This window comes from Polypterus senegalus, chromosome 6 (assembly GCF_016835505.1).
Source record: "Polypterus senegalus isolate Bchr_013 chromosome 6, ASM1683550v1, whole genome shotgun sequence".
Lineage (NCBI taxonomy): Eukaryota > Metazoa > Chordata > Cladistia > Polypteriformes > Polypteridae > Polypterus > Polypterus senegalus.
The window spans coordinates 180,931,864-180,947,382 of record NC_053159.1 but is presented as its reverse complement, the minus strand read 5'-3'; the positions used below and the strand labels follow the sequence as shown (position 1 = coordinate 180,947,382).

At 35.9% G+C, this 15,519-nt stretch overlaps 1 protein-coding gene across 3 annotated transcripts in view; it reads left to right on the top strand.

Moving 5' to 3' along the window:
- The window catches only part of chn1 (chimerin 1), a 181,300-nt gene extending 166,166 nt beyond the window's left edge, over positions 1–15,134 (top strand). For all 3 annotated transcript variants that reach the window (XM_039757676.1, XM_039757675.1, XM_039757677.1), the window contains 5 exons: positions 2,031–2,204; positions 3,054–3,131; positions 7,803–7,940; positions 8,883–8,988; positions 14,245–15,134. In XM_039757676.1, the coding sequence (XP_039613610.1) occupies positions 2,031–2,204; positions 3,054–3,131; positions 7,803–7,940; positions 8,883–8,988; positions 14,245–14,416 (668 nt within the window). In that variant the 3' untranslated portion in view covers positions 14,417–15,134. The remainder of the gene's footprint in view (positions 1–2,030; positions 2,205–3,053; positions 3,132–7,802; positions 7,941–8,882; positions 8,989–14,244) is intronic.
- Positions 15,135–15,519: the final 385 nt, after the last annotated feature.

Genomic DNA, 15,519 nt, shown 5'->3' with positions numbered 1-15,519 from the left:
CAGGTCATTCAAGTTTTTATAGCTTTCTCCGACAAATTCATGATGGGAATGTGTTTGTTGCATGTAACCAGTTTCTAGCAAATTAAATTCTGTCCTTGCTGAGTAATCCTTCCTAGCCTTATTAAGTTTTTAAGCATTACTCTTTATAGGTGTTTTACAGTTCAGACAGACAGTCAGGCTAATAAAGAACTTCACCAGTCTAAATGACAAAGCGGCTTGAGGGTTAGAAACAAGCACATACTTTACATAAGGAGTAATGGAGGCACCAGTCATCAGGAATAGCTGCCATTTCTAAAGCAACACAAAACACAATTTGCTTTTCACTATGCATGAGAGTGGTACATAATCCTGTGGTTCTCCCAGTATACAAAAGGATTTTGATCCTTTTGATACATTCTCTGGCCTTTTGAAATCCTAGTTTCTCAGTCTCCCACTCTCGTATACTCACTTGCCACCCTTAAGGCAACCCTCAGGCGTTGCTTTAAGTCAGTTATCAAAAAAATTAAATTACAAAATTGTCTACACCATGTATATTTTCAGACTCTTGAGAGTATACAGCATGTTTATACACTAATAAAAAATGAATGTGTTTTTAAACTCTGTTTAAGCAGTGAAAAGGAAACCTCAATATACAGTCTGTCCTATTTTTAAAGCTATAAAAATAGGTGTTTTGTTGTCTGCAGCACAGCCTGCTCTTTTATACTTTTACAATGGTGTTGATTAAAAAATGTAGAATGATAATGCTTTGGGTAAATATCTAAACTAATGCATCATTAACTTCAATGAAGATGCTGTCTTTGCACAAATCAGAATTGCAGTTCTCTTTGCTCATGTTAAAAACTACATGCATTTTTAAATAACTGTCATAAAAAAAAGTAATGTTTCTGGCTTACAAATCGTGTTACTTGATATTTGCACAAAGGCAACTTATCTGTGGTCATATTACTTATCATTTGGCTAATGTCTTTGCCGTTTGTTTGTTTTCATTGCATGTTCCATTGAGTTCTACTTGCAAACCTACTGGAAGAATCTTATTGAAATAATTAGGGCATCACACTGGGTTAGATTTGCAGAATGCATTTTCCTTTTCAGTTTGAAATCCACCTCTCATCTGTGAAAATATAAATTCTAAAGCTTGTTTTTCATTTATTAATTTGTATACTGCATATCAGAAATATAACCTAAGTGGTAAAGACTTCCAGTTTGTCATATAGGAGCATTGTTTCTATTAAGTGAGTGGGTCTCTTTTTATCCTTTAAAGATTGTGAAGCTTTCACCACTGATCCAACCCCTTAGTGTATAAATTATATTTTTCCACACAGATAGATCATGTCTAGGATTCTATGTATTTAGTGACTTTAATTTTAACATTTCATGGACTGACCAGTTTGGTGTTCACTTTTCATATGTAGTTACTCAATTTGATTCCTAACCACAAAACAACCTATAAATCACAGGCACAGTACAGTTATTTTGTAGATTGCATTTATTGGAGAACTGATGGACTTGAGTGACATGCTCAGGGACACAAGATAGTTCAGTAAATGGATTGACTCAGCAACCTTGCGCTTTATAGTTCCCAACTCCACCAGCAAAGAGGACTTTTTTTTTTTTTTTATTGTAAGCCTCTTCCATGTCAAGGGTCATTCATGTTGAACATGGCTAAGAAAAATAAATCTGTAGACAAAAACCTAGGTATCAAAAACACAACATATTTCCTTTATTTTCCATTATCCTTTCATTGAAAATCTCTTTATATGACTGGCACCTACAGGCCTCACAGTTGTTGTTTAGAAGTTTTGTTGTTGTTTTTTTTTTTTTAACTTAAGAGAAATTATTGCATTTGTGGTCTGCACTGTTTGTAAGCAGCATATGGTTTCCAGTGAGGAATCGCACTTTAGATGCTATATATTGGCTTGTAAATGCTTGTAAACACACTATTCTGTTTCACATGTAAACATATTGCATCTTTATTTCTTCCTTTCATTAGTCTCTCCTTGTTCTGAAAGAATCTGCCATTGTTTCCACAGACTGTGGTTTGAATGTTCACAAGCAGTGTTCCAAGATGGTTCCAAACGACTGCAAGCCTGACCTGAAACATGTGAAAAAGGTCTACAGCTGTGACCTCACCACTCTCGTGAAAGCCCACAATACTAAAAGGCCCATGGTAGTGGACATGTGCATACGTGAAATTGAATCAAGAGGTAAAAACTGACAACAATAAATAAAAGAGGGGAATTGGAGTTACCAATCTGGAGCATAGAGATTAAGGAATATCATGGGAATAATTTTGCTGACAACTTCCAAAATCTATATTGAGTGAGATTATTTAGTAACAGATGTTTTGAGTCATTAACATTCATATATTTTATTTGCATATTCCCCTGATTGGCTCTTTCCCATAGTAATTCTTACATTTTCAGTATTTTCTCACAGACATACAACATTTAAGGTGTCTTTTTTCCTTTTGCATTCTCAGTTCCCTCTTAAAACAAAAAGAAACTCTTTCCCCTTTTAAGAAACTAAATACTACCTGTAAATGTTAACAAATTATTCAGTTATTCTGAAATGCTAGAAAAATTATTGTGAGGTCCTGTGGGCTTAGTTATCTAGCCTTGACAGGGAATAGTTAATTATGTTGGAGTCTGGATTTTTTTTTTTGTGTTTACTATTCTGCTCCCTAAGGATACGGCTCATTTGCATTCACTATTATGGACTGTTATGATGTTATTTTTATAGAAGATAAATTTTCAGCCATTGTCTACATTCATAAATGTGTATTTTTCATCTTCTAATGGTTTGAAAGATTTTCAAAATACAAAAGAGCTATTGTAATTATTGCTGTGTAAGGGGTTTATGTGTTTTTACAAATTACCCAATGTTTTACATGACATCTAGGAATTCTGTGACACAGTTTCTACCTATTTGCTTTAATAATGTTCACATAGCATGCTGAACAATGCTATGTTTGCTTGCCAGTTCCCATTACTTGCATCATTTATGTTCTACTTTACCCATTATTATTGTGTTTTTTTTTTGTTTTTTTTTTAAAGGTTTAAAATCTGAAGGTCTGTACAGAGTATCAGGGTTCAGTGATTTAATTGAAGATGTTAAGCTGGCATTTGACAGAGGTAATTTTTTTTATGCATATTATAAATACTGTTACCAGTACCGCAAAGGCATAACTGCAGTTTTTATTATGATATTTTTGTTGTCCAGGATGAAGATGATCTGCAGCTAAAATAATACAATTTAAGATTCTTTTATAAAGTTAAAATGTAATCTCACTGCTAAATTCAATTTACTAGACAGGGAAAAACAAATTTAGTTTTTACGTAAGTCCTGTATATCTGCAGTAATATCAGTTGCTCAATGGACAGAAGCCTCAAGCTTTCTCTGTACAATCTCAGTTTTTATCAGTGTATTGCCATTTTGTTGGAGAGGTTTGTGGTGAATTTTTGATTTCCATAATACTTCAAATAAAACTGAAACACTTTTCTCAAACCTTCCTATTTCAATACAGCGTCCCCAAAGTGGGGTCACAGCATATTCTGGACCTCTGACGCACACTACCTCATTTTACATGAGACATTTCGAGAACTGCCGGTCAATCTTGCATTGATGTCTTTATGATCTGGAAGGAATACCTTATTATCATGGGGTGCCCAAGGATAACCTAGATACAAGGAGGCTGATACAGCTTGGTTAACGCCACTTTCCAACCAGCAATGCATTAGTCCTAACCATCCTACTTTCTGCTGGTTTAGCCTGCTAACTCAGTGAGAAAGAAAGTGGCAGTCTTCTCATACTAGGTGCCCTGTATCACTGAAAATATGCAGACAGCATATTGAAATTAGTATTTATTAAAATGATTAAATAATACAAAATAATAGAATATTATGAAGTGTGGATTTAAAGCCCTAATAAAAAATATACCCTTCCTCTAAAATCAAAAAAATGAACACTACTTTCATTATGATTATTAGAAATGAATAGAGGCATCAAATGAAACATCAGTGTTAGAGGAGGAGCTTTATCTTGGGCAGCTGCTCAATTCAGCAATCTGGCTGATTTCATGGATATTGTCTTTGACATACAGATGGGTAGTTTTTCTTTTTTGTATGCTTAGGTAGGCTGATCTCATACTAAAAACACCACGTGGGTTTGTGGGACCACATGATGTTAGACTCAGATAATTGGCTAGTTACTCTGCTTATGAACATCTTGTCCCAGAAGCCTTGACTATAAAAGTTTGTGCAAAACACATTGTCTTGTGAAGGTTTCACACTGACCAGCACCATAAAGCACACTTGCACTTGTATTAGTTATTTCCTGTATTTCTTCATCTGCTTGGTTTCACACAGTGAGACAGTGGTAAGGACTTACTGTAATTCTATATTCTTTTGGTTATCTAGTCTCAACTGCTTTAACCTTAACTCAGTCAATAATTTCCACATCACAAACGAGCTGAAGGATTGTTTGTTGAACTTTTCATGCTTTTTGTTTTGTTAGCTTTCCCTGTACATTCTTTAGCGCTAGAGCTAGTGAAATCTGAGTTAGTTTCAAAATCAAGCCTCTGTAAGATTCTATATGCAATGTTGATTTTTTTCCAGCTTTAGTTTTTATATCTTTTAGCACAAACTGTGTAATTACAATGATCAGTCTAGTTCTGGTCACCAAAACCACATAAATAATTGTAGATGTACCATTTTATTTTCTCTCTTTAATTAATCCATTTCCAGGCATTCATTTATAATTTGAAGTTCTTTATTAATCTTTGCACTGTGAACTGTGTCTCATTAAGATTATAGGAAATAAAATGAAAACTGCTTAATATATCATTTCTGGTAGTGGCAACTGAAACAAGAGTCTTCAGTGACACTGAACTTTTTGGTTGCCCAGCAATATTCTGTAAGGACAGTCACATAAAGGAAACTCACTCAACTCATTGCTCCTTAAACAAAACTTTCAATGTCCCAGCCACCCTTTTGTAAACAGTCATATTAACTTGGCAACTGTTTTGTTCTTGGGTTCTCACCTTACTCTTTTTTTTTTTTAATAATTAGCTGATTCAGGCCAGATGTTCCTAAAGATTCTGGGTACATGGTACTAGAGTTTCTTATATAAGACGTTGAGAACCAAATCCAGAATGCATTTCTTCAAGTAAATGATTACAGGGTAGTGAAAGGCTGGAGTGAACTACCTAGTCTGACAGATGATGCTGATACAACACTCTTACTTGACAAATGGCAGGAGAAGATGCTAGGGCAATTTTTCTGCAGTCTGTCCAAAGGAGTGCTGCAAAATGAATTATTTATTTATTTTGTTGTGATCTGTTACTCAACTCAGTATGTACATTATGTAGTCTATACCCATAAATGAAACTATGTCATGTAAATGATGTCAATCTGCTGCTTTCTTTTAATTTGTAGTTACCCAAAAATCACAACATTTTAAACTTGCCTTAAAAGATGCCTTTTTCAACATTGTCATGCTGTAAAATTATATTATTTGATCTATTCCTTAAGGATAATTGTCAGAACAATCTGTGTTTGTCATTCTCCAAAACACGCATACTGGGTCCTATTGCAAATGCGTTGCTTATGACTATTTAGTCAGTTCAAGTACTGAATGAAGTCGTTCATGAAACATTTCAAGTGGAGTCCACAAGTATTGATTCTATAAAAAAATAAATTCCTAACTAGTAATTATAAAGCATTCATTTGGTACCATGTATGCCCACAGGTAGTTTGTTTCTAAAATCTCCCTCCCATTTGTTCTTGATATATGCAGCACATTTTAATTTCTTGCTGTTTAAATTGGGGTATTTTTTAACTGCCGATTTTTTGCTTTCATTCGCCTTATGGAACAGGGCTAATTGACACAAAATATCACTGTTATTATGGTCTTCAAAAAACTGCTCGATGTTTAGGTTCTGCCCATGTTCCCTTAGTTATTATGGTTCATATTGTTCAAGGACTAAATTGGTCAAGCAGTGTTTGCTCTTAGGTGTAACATACAGGAAAGTACGTTTCTGATTATTTCTCATATGTATTAATGTTGTGCTGGGCAGTATATTGTGTCAGTTGTCATTTTAAAATCCTAAATGACTTTTATCTGCTTAGGTTTGATTTTATCACAGACTGTAAACATACACGTAAAATTCCGTTACAACGAACTCCCAGGAATCTAAAAAATATTTTGTTGTAACGAAAATTTCGTTGTAATGAGATTCTGTATTTGTTACTATAGTGCTTTCTTTAACTTGTGTCTGGCCGTTTGCAATCATTTCAATAGCTTCTTTCACGTTAATTTTAATCTCCTCCTGCCTACAAGTTATGCTGACGAGAATTTTTCTCGGCATTTCATTTTAATAATGCCTAAATCCAATGGCTGAAGCACTGCTGTGCAATTGGGTGGGAGGAATTCAACACGAACACTATCTAAATGTGGAAGCATGTTGTGGGCAGCACAGGTATCAATCAGAAGCCAAATCATCCATTTCTTCTTCATAATGTGAGGTTTCTGAACACTTTTGGAATCCCCTCCACTCCACCCACCGGGAATGACACGCTGAAGTGCATCGCAAAGCACAATTGCAGCGTCTGTGGAAGATTGCTTGTCCGTTGCTGGAGCAGGGCAATACCAGACTCACAGTGGTGCAGTGAAAAAATAAGGCAGAAAAAAAACAGTACGAGGAAAGTTCGAAGAAAGAAAAAAAAATTACAGTGTTTCTGTTTGGGGATCGTTATGCAAATGTGCACAACTGAGCTGTGGCCTCAGAACTAACTGCTCTGTGGATGATTCATTCAGGCATTTCAAGGTCTTTTGTGCACTTCGTTGTAATGAAAGTATCTGCTGAATGTACTTCGTAGTAACGAGATTTCTATAGACTCGTGTCATACAGGGAAGCTGTCGGGATCATAAAAATACTTCGTTGTAATGAGAATTTCGTTGTAAAGATATTCGTTGTAACAGAAATTTACCTTTATTCATTATTTAACAAACTAGTTTTTTTGTCACTTTTTTATTTTGTTGTTTTACAGTGGTGTGAAAAACTATTTGCCCCCTTCCTGATTTCTTATTCTTTTGCATGTTTGTCACACAAAATGTTTCTGATCATCAAACACATTTAACCATTAGTCAAATATAACACAAGTAAACACAAAATGCAGTTTTTAAATGATGGTTTTTATTATTTAGGGATAAAAAAAATCCAAACCTACATGGCCCTGTGTGAAAAAGTAATTGCCCCCTGAACCTAATAACTGGTTGGGCCACCCTTAGCAGCAATAACTGCAATCAAGCGTTTGCGATAACTTGCAATGAGTCTCTTACAGCGCTCTGGAGAAATTTTGTGTTATATTTGACTAATGGTTAAATGTGTTTGATGATCAGAAACATTTTGTGTGACAAAGATGCAAAAGAATAAGAAATCAGGAAGGGGGCAAATAGTTTTTCACACCACTGTAACTCTTTTAAAATATAGCTTAATTAATCGATCAGGCTACTTTTTAAAAAAAAAACTTTTATGAGTAAAGCTAAGTAAGCCCAGTTCACTTCTTCCTAAACCCCTTCAATATCTGAAGGCAAAAGAAACATCAGTAATTTTTAGTCAGCATGCATCATTGATAGCAAACATCATCTTAGATATACATGTCATATTCCTATGTAGCAGAAGCAGATCTTGATATGGTATTTAAATTATTACTGATCTGTGACAAATTTGACTTACTCCTCCCATATAATATGTTGACTGAGTTAATTGTTTTTCTTTCTGGTCTTGTTTTTCTTTATTACAGATGGTGAAAAGGCAGATATTTCTGTGAATGTTTATGAAGATATCAATATCATCACTGGTGCACTTAAATTGTACTTTAGGGATTTGCCCATTCCAGTGATCACTTATGATGCCTATCCAAGGTTTATCGAAGCTGCAAGTAAGTCAAGAACAACATGAAATAAAGATGTTAATCCAAGCTAAAATTGCGGACAGATCTGAAATAAAATACAGACTTGTCAATTTACATGGCCATGTCCATAAAACACCATTACGGAAGGCCTGGTTTTTAAAAAAAAAGTCTATCCTAGAAATATTCTTTTTTTTAACCGGTGGTGTTTGAGAATTTGAGACTATTTTTTCTTAAATACCCTATCTGTGATTTACAGTATGTGTTTTCAGTGATGTAAAGTTCACTTTATGAGAGTCACAGATTCCTCATTGTCTATATGAACTTACAAGTTCTTTACATGTCAGAATGGATTTACCCCCAGTTTTCCTAACTGACATCTCAAAAATACGCAGGTTAGGTTTATTGGCAATTCAATTGGCCCTGTGTGAGTGTGTCCACCTGTGTGTTCTCCCCAGTGAACTAATGCTCTGTCCAGGGTTATATCCTGCCATGCATCCAGTGATGCCAGCATATAGTCCCTGGCATCCCATGACCCAGAATTGGATTGAGTAGTTTTGAAAATAAATGTATGTAATGTTGACTTTAGCTGTCACTAAAACAAACGATAAGCATGATTGTGCAGTTTTCCCTTATTTAAAAAATAACACTTTGCTGTTTCTAATAGTATTTGCTATTCTCAAATATCATTGTAAAGAAATAATTCCATATATCATTCACTGGTTTTGTATAATAAGATGGCTTTTCTGTTTTGCTATAAAGCTTACATATACAGTTTTTAACCTTGATTGTTTTTCTTTAAATATATAGCAAAATTCTGTCTGTGAAGCACGTCTGAAGCATAAAATGGCAGTGTTTCATTCACATTGCATATTGCATGTGGCCTATTTCTTGTTGCCAGAGGGCGCATTGTGCATTTACCACTTAAGCATGAATGCTTATCTGAGCATATTATTGTTAACTGCTTTCCAGAGATGACAGACCCTGATGAGCAGCTGGAAGCGCTCCATGAAGCCCTGAAGCTTTTGCCACCTGCACACTGTGAAACACTGAGGTATCTTATGGCACACTTGAAAAGGTAAAGAAGAACAGCAGACATTTTCTGTATTAAAAATGCATTGAATGTTTAGGAATTTCATTTAGAACCATCGTTCTTCACAGAGATTTAGGTTAGTCAAGCTTGGCTTTGTATAATCAGGTAGCTTTTCTCTATAGCTTTAAACTTTACATGTACAGTATAATTAGTGCTCACAATTACAGAGTTACTGTTTTAGCACCTTATTTTAAATGTCAAGCTTAAAATATTATGTTAATTTAAATGCACACAATATTAATCATGGAAATTTGTACATAAGTGTTACTTAAATTGTATGACTGATGACTGCTAAACAAAAGCAAAACTAATTACATAAAGGTCAAGGAACATGTTCCCCTAATATTTTAATAATGCTGGCTCAGACAATCTTGAGTTTGTTTCCATTTTTAATAATACTATAACAGTGCTTTACCCTTGAGTATTTTGCTACCATGATGAGTCCCAGTGCCCCCTGACTCTGAATTGCAGTTTGTTGATTTAAGAATAAATGGGTCAATAAGTAATAGATCTGTTTTACATCATCATGGTGAAAATACAGGATGCCTTTAAACCAGAATTATAGCCCAAAACTCCCTTAGCTACAAATAAGAATGTCACCTTGAACGTGGTCTTTGTCATGTATGCCAAGTCTGCTCCGTCTTGTTCAGAATAGAGGAGCTATATTCTGATGCATTTTTTTATTTCTTCCAGTACTGTATTATACTCACTGTTTGAAATGCTAAAATGACAGTTAAAGGTAAAGCCCTGATTGAGTCATTAACAGGCGGACCATAAGTTTCAACTCACATTCCCTCAGGTGCTAAACATAAAAGTCCAAATTCCATGTAATGTCAAGCTAAAGAGTCAAGCTTAATAGACAGCATTTAGAAAGCATATCTGCCACATTATTACCCAGGATATATATTCGTCAGTGGTAAATAGTGAACTAGTGGTCAAATTCAGGATCACCTAGACTGTCTTTCTCAAAAATCTGATCAAGCACCTACTGCACAGTGTGCAGTTCACAGCAAAATAAGGTTGTAGCCAACTGTTAAAACTTGAGTGAACAATTACCAAAATTATTATTAAACTAAATCAATATTATACTGTATATTGGATTGGTCAGTTGAGATTAAAAATGTTCTGGTTCCATTTAAAATCTAAAACTAAAGGTATATAATGATCAGCTAATAGTAGGACTGGTAACACTTTATTTTAGGTACTGCAAAAATGTATCTATAAACCATTAACTATTATGTAACAAGATAATAGCAAACACTTTTTTGGTCTTAACACTTGCAAAGCATCCATTATTCGTCTCTGCAATATAGCCTAATAAAATAACTTCACTTTAGAAAGTTCTAAGGTGGATTAACTGAGACATATTTCTCTTGATATTGCATATTTGAGTGTTAGGGCCAGTTCTTGCTTCATGTGACGCGTGCGCCTGCGGATGCTACTGCTACCCGAGTAGTATATTGTTTATACTTGTTTACATACTTTATGTACACACACATACACTAGCATCAATCCAAATCCCCAAACCTGCATGTCCGTGGAAGGAAACCGGAAGACACTGTGGAAACCCACCAGGAAAACATTCCAGCTCCAGGCAGGGAACAACAGGGACGTGACTGACTCCCTGTGAGGCAGCACCACTACTGCTCTGCCACCATGCTGCGCCCACACATGTAATTATTAACAGTGTTAATTATTTAAATGAACAATTTATTTGTAAAATGTACCATATATGTTTTAACAAATTTCATCATGAAAGTGATATTAAGTATAAATCTAAGGATTCTAAATGTGCAGAGAGCTGGAATATCATAAATGTAATGTGTTCTGTGAGGCAATCGCTGCTTATCGCTGCTGTCAGTACAGGAGGAAGCTCCAGAAACACGTAGTGATTAACAACTGGGTTAATTTTAAGATGACGTTGACAACATTCTATTTTAATGAGAAAGTAAACTACGTGATTAAAGTCGAAATTTCCACTTTAATCATGAAATAGACCATTTTTTTTCTTCACTGTGTCTCAAATTTTATTTTGTCTGTGGCTCAATTAGGCTTCTGATGCTGTTGTGAAGCAGAAGGTGGTATGTGAAACGTTTAAAATTTATTGCGTCATTACGATGGGGAATATACAATGCTTGTATTGCATGTGTGAGAAACAGATGAAGAAAAGTAGCACGAATACCATATCAGACCATTCATCAAACATCAAGGCAAACATTGATCCTGTAGGATCTGCAAAGCAGATTGCTGTCACATGGTATTAGTAAACAAAAAGGTCACGTTCCAACTTGAACACACTGTACCCCCCGATTTTTTGCTTGTACTGCAACTCGTGCATGTGTCTCGTTAATTTCTGTGGATATGCTCAGAAGACGTGTCAGATGAATACTGAGAATACTTGGCAGCCACAATAATACACTGGTGCTAACACCTGTGAATCCTTTATATTCACTAATTTTACCAGCATGTCAATATGCCACAGTGCATTAAGATGAATGATCACTTTACTAATGATTTGTAAATGTTAATAAGCATAGCAGAACATGAGTAATAGAGACATTTTTGCAGTACCTAAACTAAAGCGTTACCGTAAGACTTCATAAACTGCACTGAGAAGGTGCAACACGACTAATTTTTAAATACAGAAAATGCACAACAAAAATTCATGAAGGAAAAGCCTTCAGCCTCAAGAACCGAATCATTGCATGAAAGAGTTGCCAGGATTTCCTAAAAATGAATGTAGATTTGCTGACAAGCTTTGGAAAAGAAAGATAAATGGCACTTCACAGATCTTTTTATGGCATCTAAAGCAAGCACCGGCACAATAGAGAGTTAGAACTTTGAGTTTTGTCACTTAAAAGTAGAAGAATAAAGTTAATTACACTTAATCAATAGATCAGCCAAGGTCTTGTACTGTAGGTAAGTAATCTGTAAAAAGTGAAATGTGTGAGCTTTGAACTTAAAGGTTACAAGTCAGAAGCTTTTGTGCAAACTGAATTGACTTTGCATTTTTTATGTACCTGCCAATGCTTACTTGTAAATTTCTTTGTCGTTTTTATTTATTTTTGGTCCTTTGGTTATTATCATGGTTTATATTTATTATTTGAATAACTCTGTATCTTTTTCTCAGTTTTCATTAGTGTTAAGTTTCTATGTATGGGAGTATGTTTTTCCACGTCTCATGTAATTTATGGGTGAGCCCACAAGAGGAGAGCCACCTGTCAATTTCTGTTGAGGGATTAGCCCCAGTCCTATATACAGGGTGGTCCAGATCTAATAATGCAATTCTTAACGCAGTGCAGGAAAACAATAAAATTTAGGGTGATTGGCGCACCCAGTCCATTCAAGCATTTTGTTGATTTGGGAGATCGTGTTCCTATGAACTGCAGGCGGTCCAAATTCCTCCAACATCCTGCGTTGCACGTTGTTATAGCGTAATGAAAATTGCATAATTAGATCTGGACCACCCTATATATTATATGCACTAAAGTGTTGGTGAGTTCTACTCTTCATGATTGTTTCTTTGGATTTTTTTTTCTTCTTTCATTTTTGAACCCTGTTTAAGGATTTTGACTTTTGTTTAATAAATTGGGACTTGGTTACAGTAGATTAACTTTTTAGGCAAGTTTTTGCCTCTTTTCAGCTTTAAAGATTCTTTATTGCCCCTTTTTGATCAATAAACATTCTTTATTGTCCCTTTTTGATCAAGGCGGCTGTTTACAGTGACGCTCCTCCTTGTGGGGCTCTTGCTTTGTCCCAATCTCCACGTCCTCCAGCTGAAGTCAGCAGTTAATATCTGGGGCCTGGCTGGAATAAGTGAGCCTCTACTGGGCAGATCAATGAAGAGCCTGCGTCTTGGCTGAATTTTGGAGGCCTCACCTAAATTGTTTTGGTGGTTAACTTTGGAGGCACTTAATGGACAGGCATACCAGGACAATTTGGCTTGACTATTAACCTGCAAGCTGGTATTTAAATTACAGTGACAACATGAAAACTCTTCATTCTGTATAATGTCTGCTGAACCAGTGGGTGTGGAACTCTGCCCGGTTTCTTGGACAGGATACCAAGGTGCAGTCGGGGAGGGCAGGGTGTCCAGTTCGGTGGCATTAGAATTGTGTCATTTCTTTTTGCAGATGATGCGTTTCTGTTGGCTTCATCAGGCTGTGAACACATTGGAACAGTTTGAAATCGAGTGTGAAGTGGCAGGGATGAGAATCAGCACCCCAAAATCTGAGGCCATGGTCCTTAGTAGAAAAAATGTGGACTGTCTTCTCCTAGTGGGAGGTGAATTACTGCCTCATGTAGAGGAGTTTAAGTGTCTCAGGGTCTTGTTCACGAGTGCGTGGAAAGATAGATAGGATAGGTAAGGGCAACGAGCACAGTTATGCAGTCACTGTACCAATCTGTAGTGGTGAAAAAAGAGCTGAGCCAAAAGGGGAAGCTCTCAATTTACCAGGCAATCTACATCCCTACTCTCGCCTGCGATCATGAGTCTTTGGACAGAAACAATGGGATTGTGGGTACAAGCAGCTAAAATGAGCTTTCTATGGCTGGGTTATCCCTTAGAGAGAGGATGAGAAGCTTGGAGTAGAGCCGCTAACCCTCTGCTTTGAGAAGGATCCAAATGTGATTTGGGCATCTGATACAGCTCCATTCCAGACACCTCCCTGTTTAGGTTTTATGATCAGCTGGGAGGATATCTTCCAGATGCCCTAGGAACATCTTAGGATCCCACAGTATGAGGTTGCAAGTGTGGCTGGGGAAAGAGACTCAGATAAGTGGTGGAAAATGAGTAAACTACCATTTACTCCTGTCATTTAAAAATGTTACTCAATAGGGAATACCATTAAGGAGACGATAAATATTTAATCTCAAGCATCAATTTCAAACCTAACTTCAGCTTGAGAGCTTTTTTTTTTTTTAATATGAGTTTATTGAGTTATTAGTTATATTAGTTAATAACTAGGGAAAAACATAGTTTAAATGGATAACACAGCAGCAATAGGGATTGTGATCCAGTGATTTGATGGTTGGGCTGTTGACAATAAAGTTCAGTTATTGCAATTGCAATATTGTTGTAACTGGCCTGGTCACCAATGAGACTTCCTTAAAATATTTTCTTTTGTGGATACAATACTGTTTACAATTAATAACACTTCATACAATAAGCTAAATATTTGTTCACTGTTTCCCTTATTTGTTTAGTGGATCAAAACCCACCTGTTGCGTTTTTCTTTGTAGGGTTACTCTGAATGAAAAGGACAATCTGATGAATGCAGAGAACCTGGGGATCGTGTTTGGCCCCACACTGATGCGTGCCCCAGATCTGGATGCTATGGCTGCTTTGAATGACATCCGCTATCAGAGACAGGTGGTGGAATCCCTGATAAAAAATGAAGACATTTTATTTTAAAAAGGACAGAACCTACAATAAGACTGCAAATGAAGAATTTTGCCTCATTTTCTCTGCTTCAAAGGGAAAATGTTACAGATTTGTAATTTCTTTTTGTGCACAGATACAAGTGAAGGATACTTTTTATTATTGTGTTTTCACACTCTGATGTTCTATTAAAAGAAAGAAAACATTTGCTTACTTCTGCCCCATAAATGGGTTAAAGGTGCAGTCATACTAATTAACTTGATTGCATGACGGACTCCCCATTTTTGTCGGGGGTTGTTTTAAACAATTCACTTCAATTTGGTGGCATTATATTTGTGAATAGCTTTTAGGAGTTATTCAGCATGTTTTTAATTCTGTGAACTTTAAGACATTGTGACTTTGTTTTCTCTTGTCCTGTTGGTTGTTGTCCCACATACGAAGGGGGCACATCATGTGAAATGCTAAATCTAGATGTTAACAAGACACAGTATTTAATTTTTAAAGGAAGTTTGATTTTCCTTTAATGAATTTTGTTTGTATTCATGATGTCCAGTCACTTTGTTTGTGCCGAAACAAAATAACCTGTACACTATGAATGTACATTTAAATTAGTCAACTTTCAAGGGTGGTCACATTTAAAAACTGCAACATTTTCAGATTGCTTAGGTTCTGTTTCTTTGTACAAGGTTCTGTTTTGTTTGCGCATGCATATACCAGTATTAATTTATTAAATCATGTTTTCAGGACTCTATTAAGCTTTAATGTTTATTTTTCAATTGAATTTGAACTGTGTTTAAGTTTGTGTCCTACTGTATATTATGCTTGTGCTGATTAGTCAATATCATCGTCAATCAGCTTTTTACTACTTGCATTTCCAGTGGATGTTTCTTTGTCAATGATTTGAACGCTGCGATTGAATACATCGTAAATACCCTCTTACACTAGGCACTTGTATCCTGATTATATAGAAATAGGCTGTGCACGCATTGCTTTTACACTAGAATCTTGAAATGCGTCTTTAGCCAGCTACCCTCTGCTACAGAATAGGACTAAGACAGACATCAGAGGAGTAGTGACAGACATGGACAGGCTCGAGATGTCAGACCCCACCTGTGTTACATTACCCACCTTTGCAT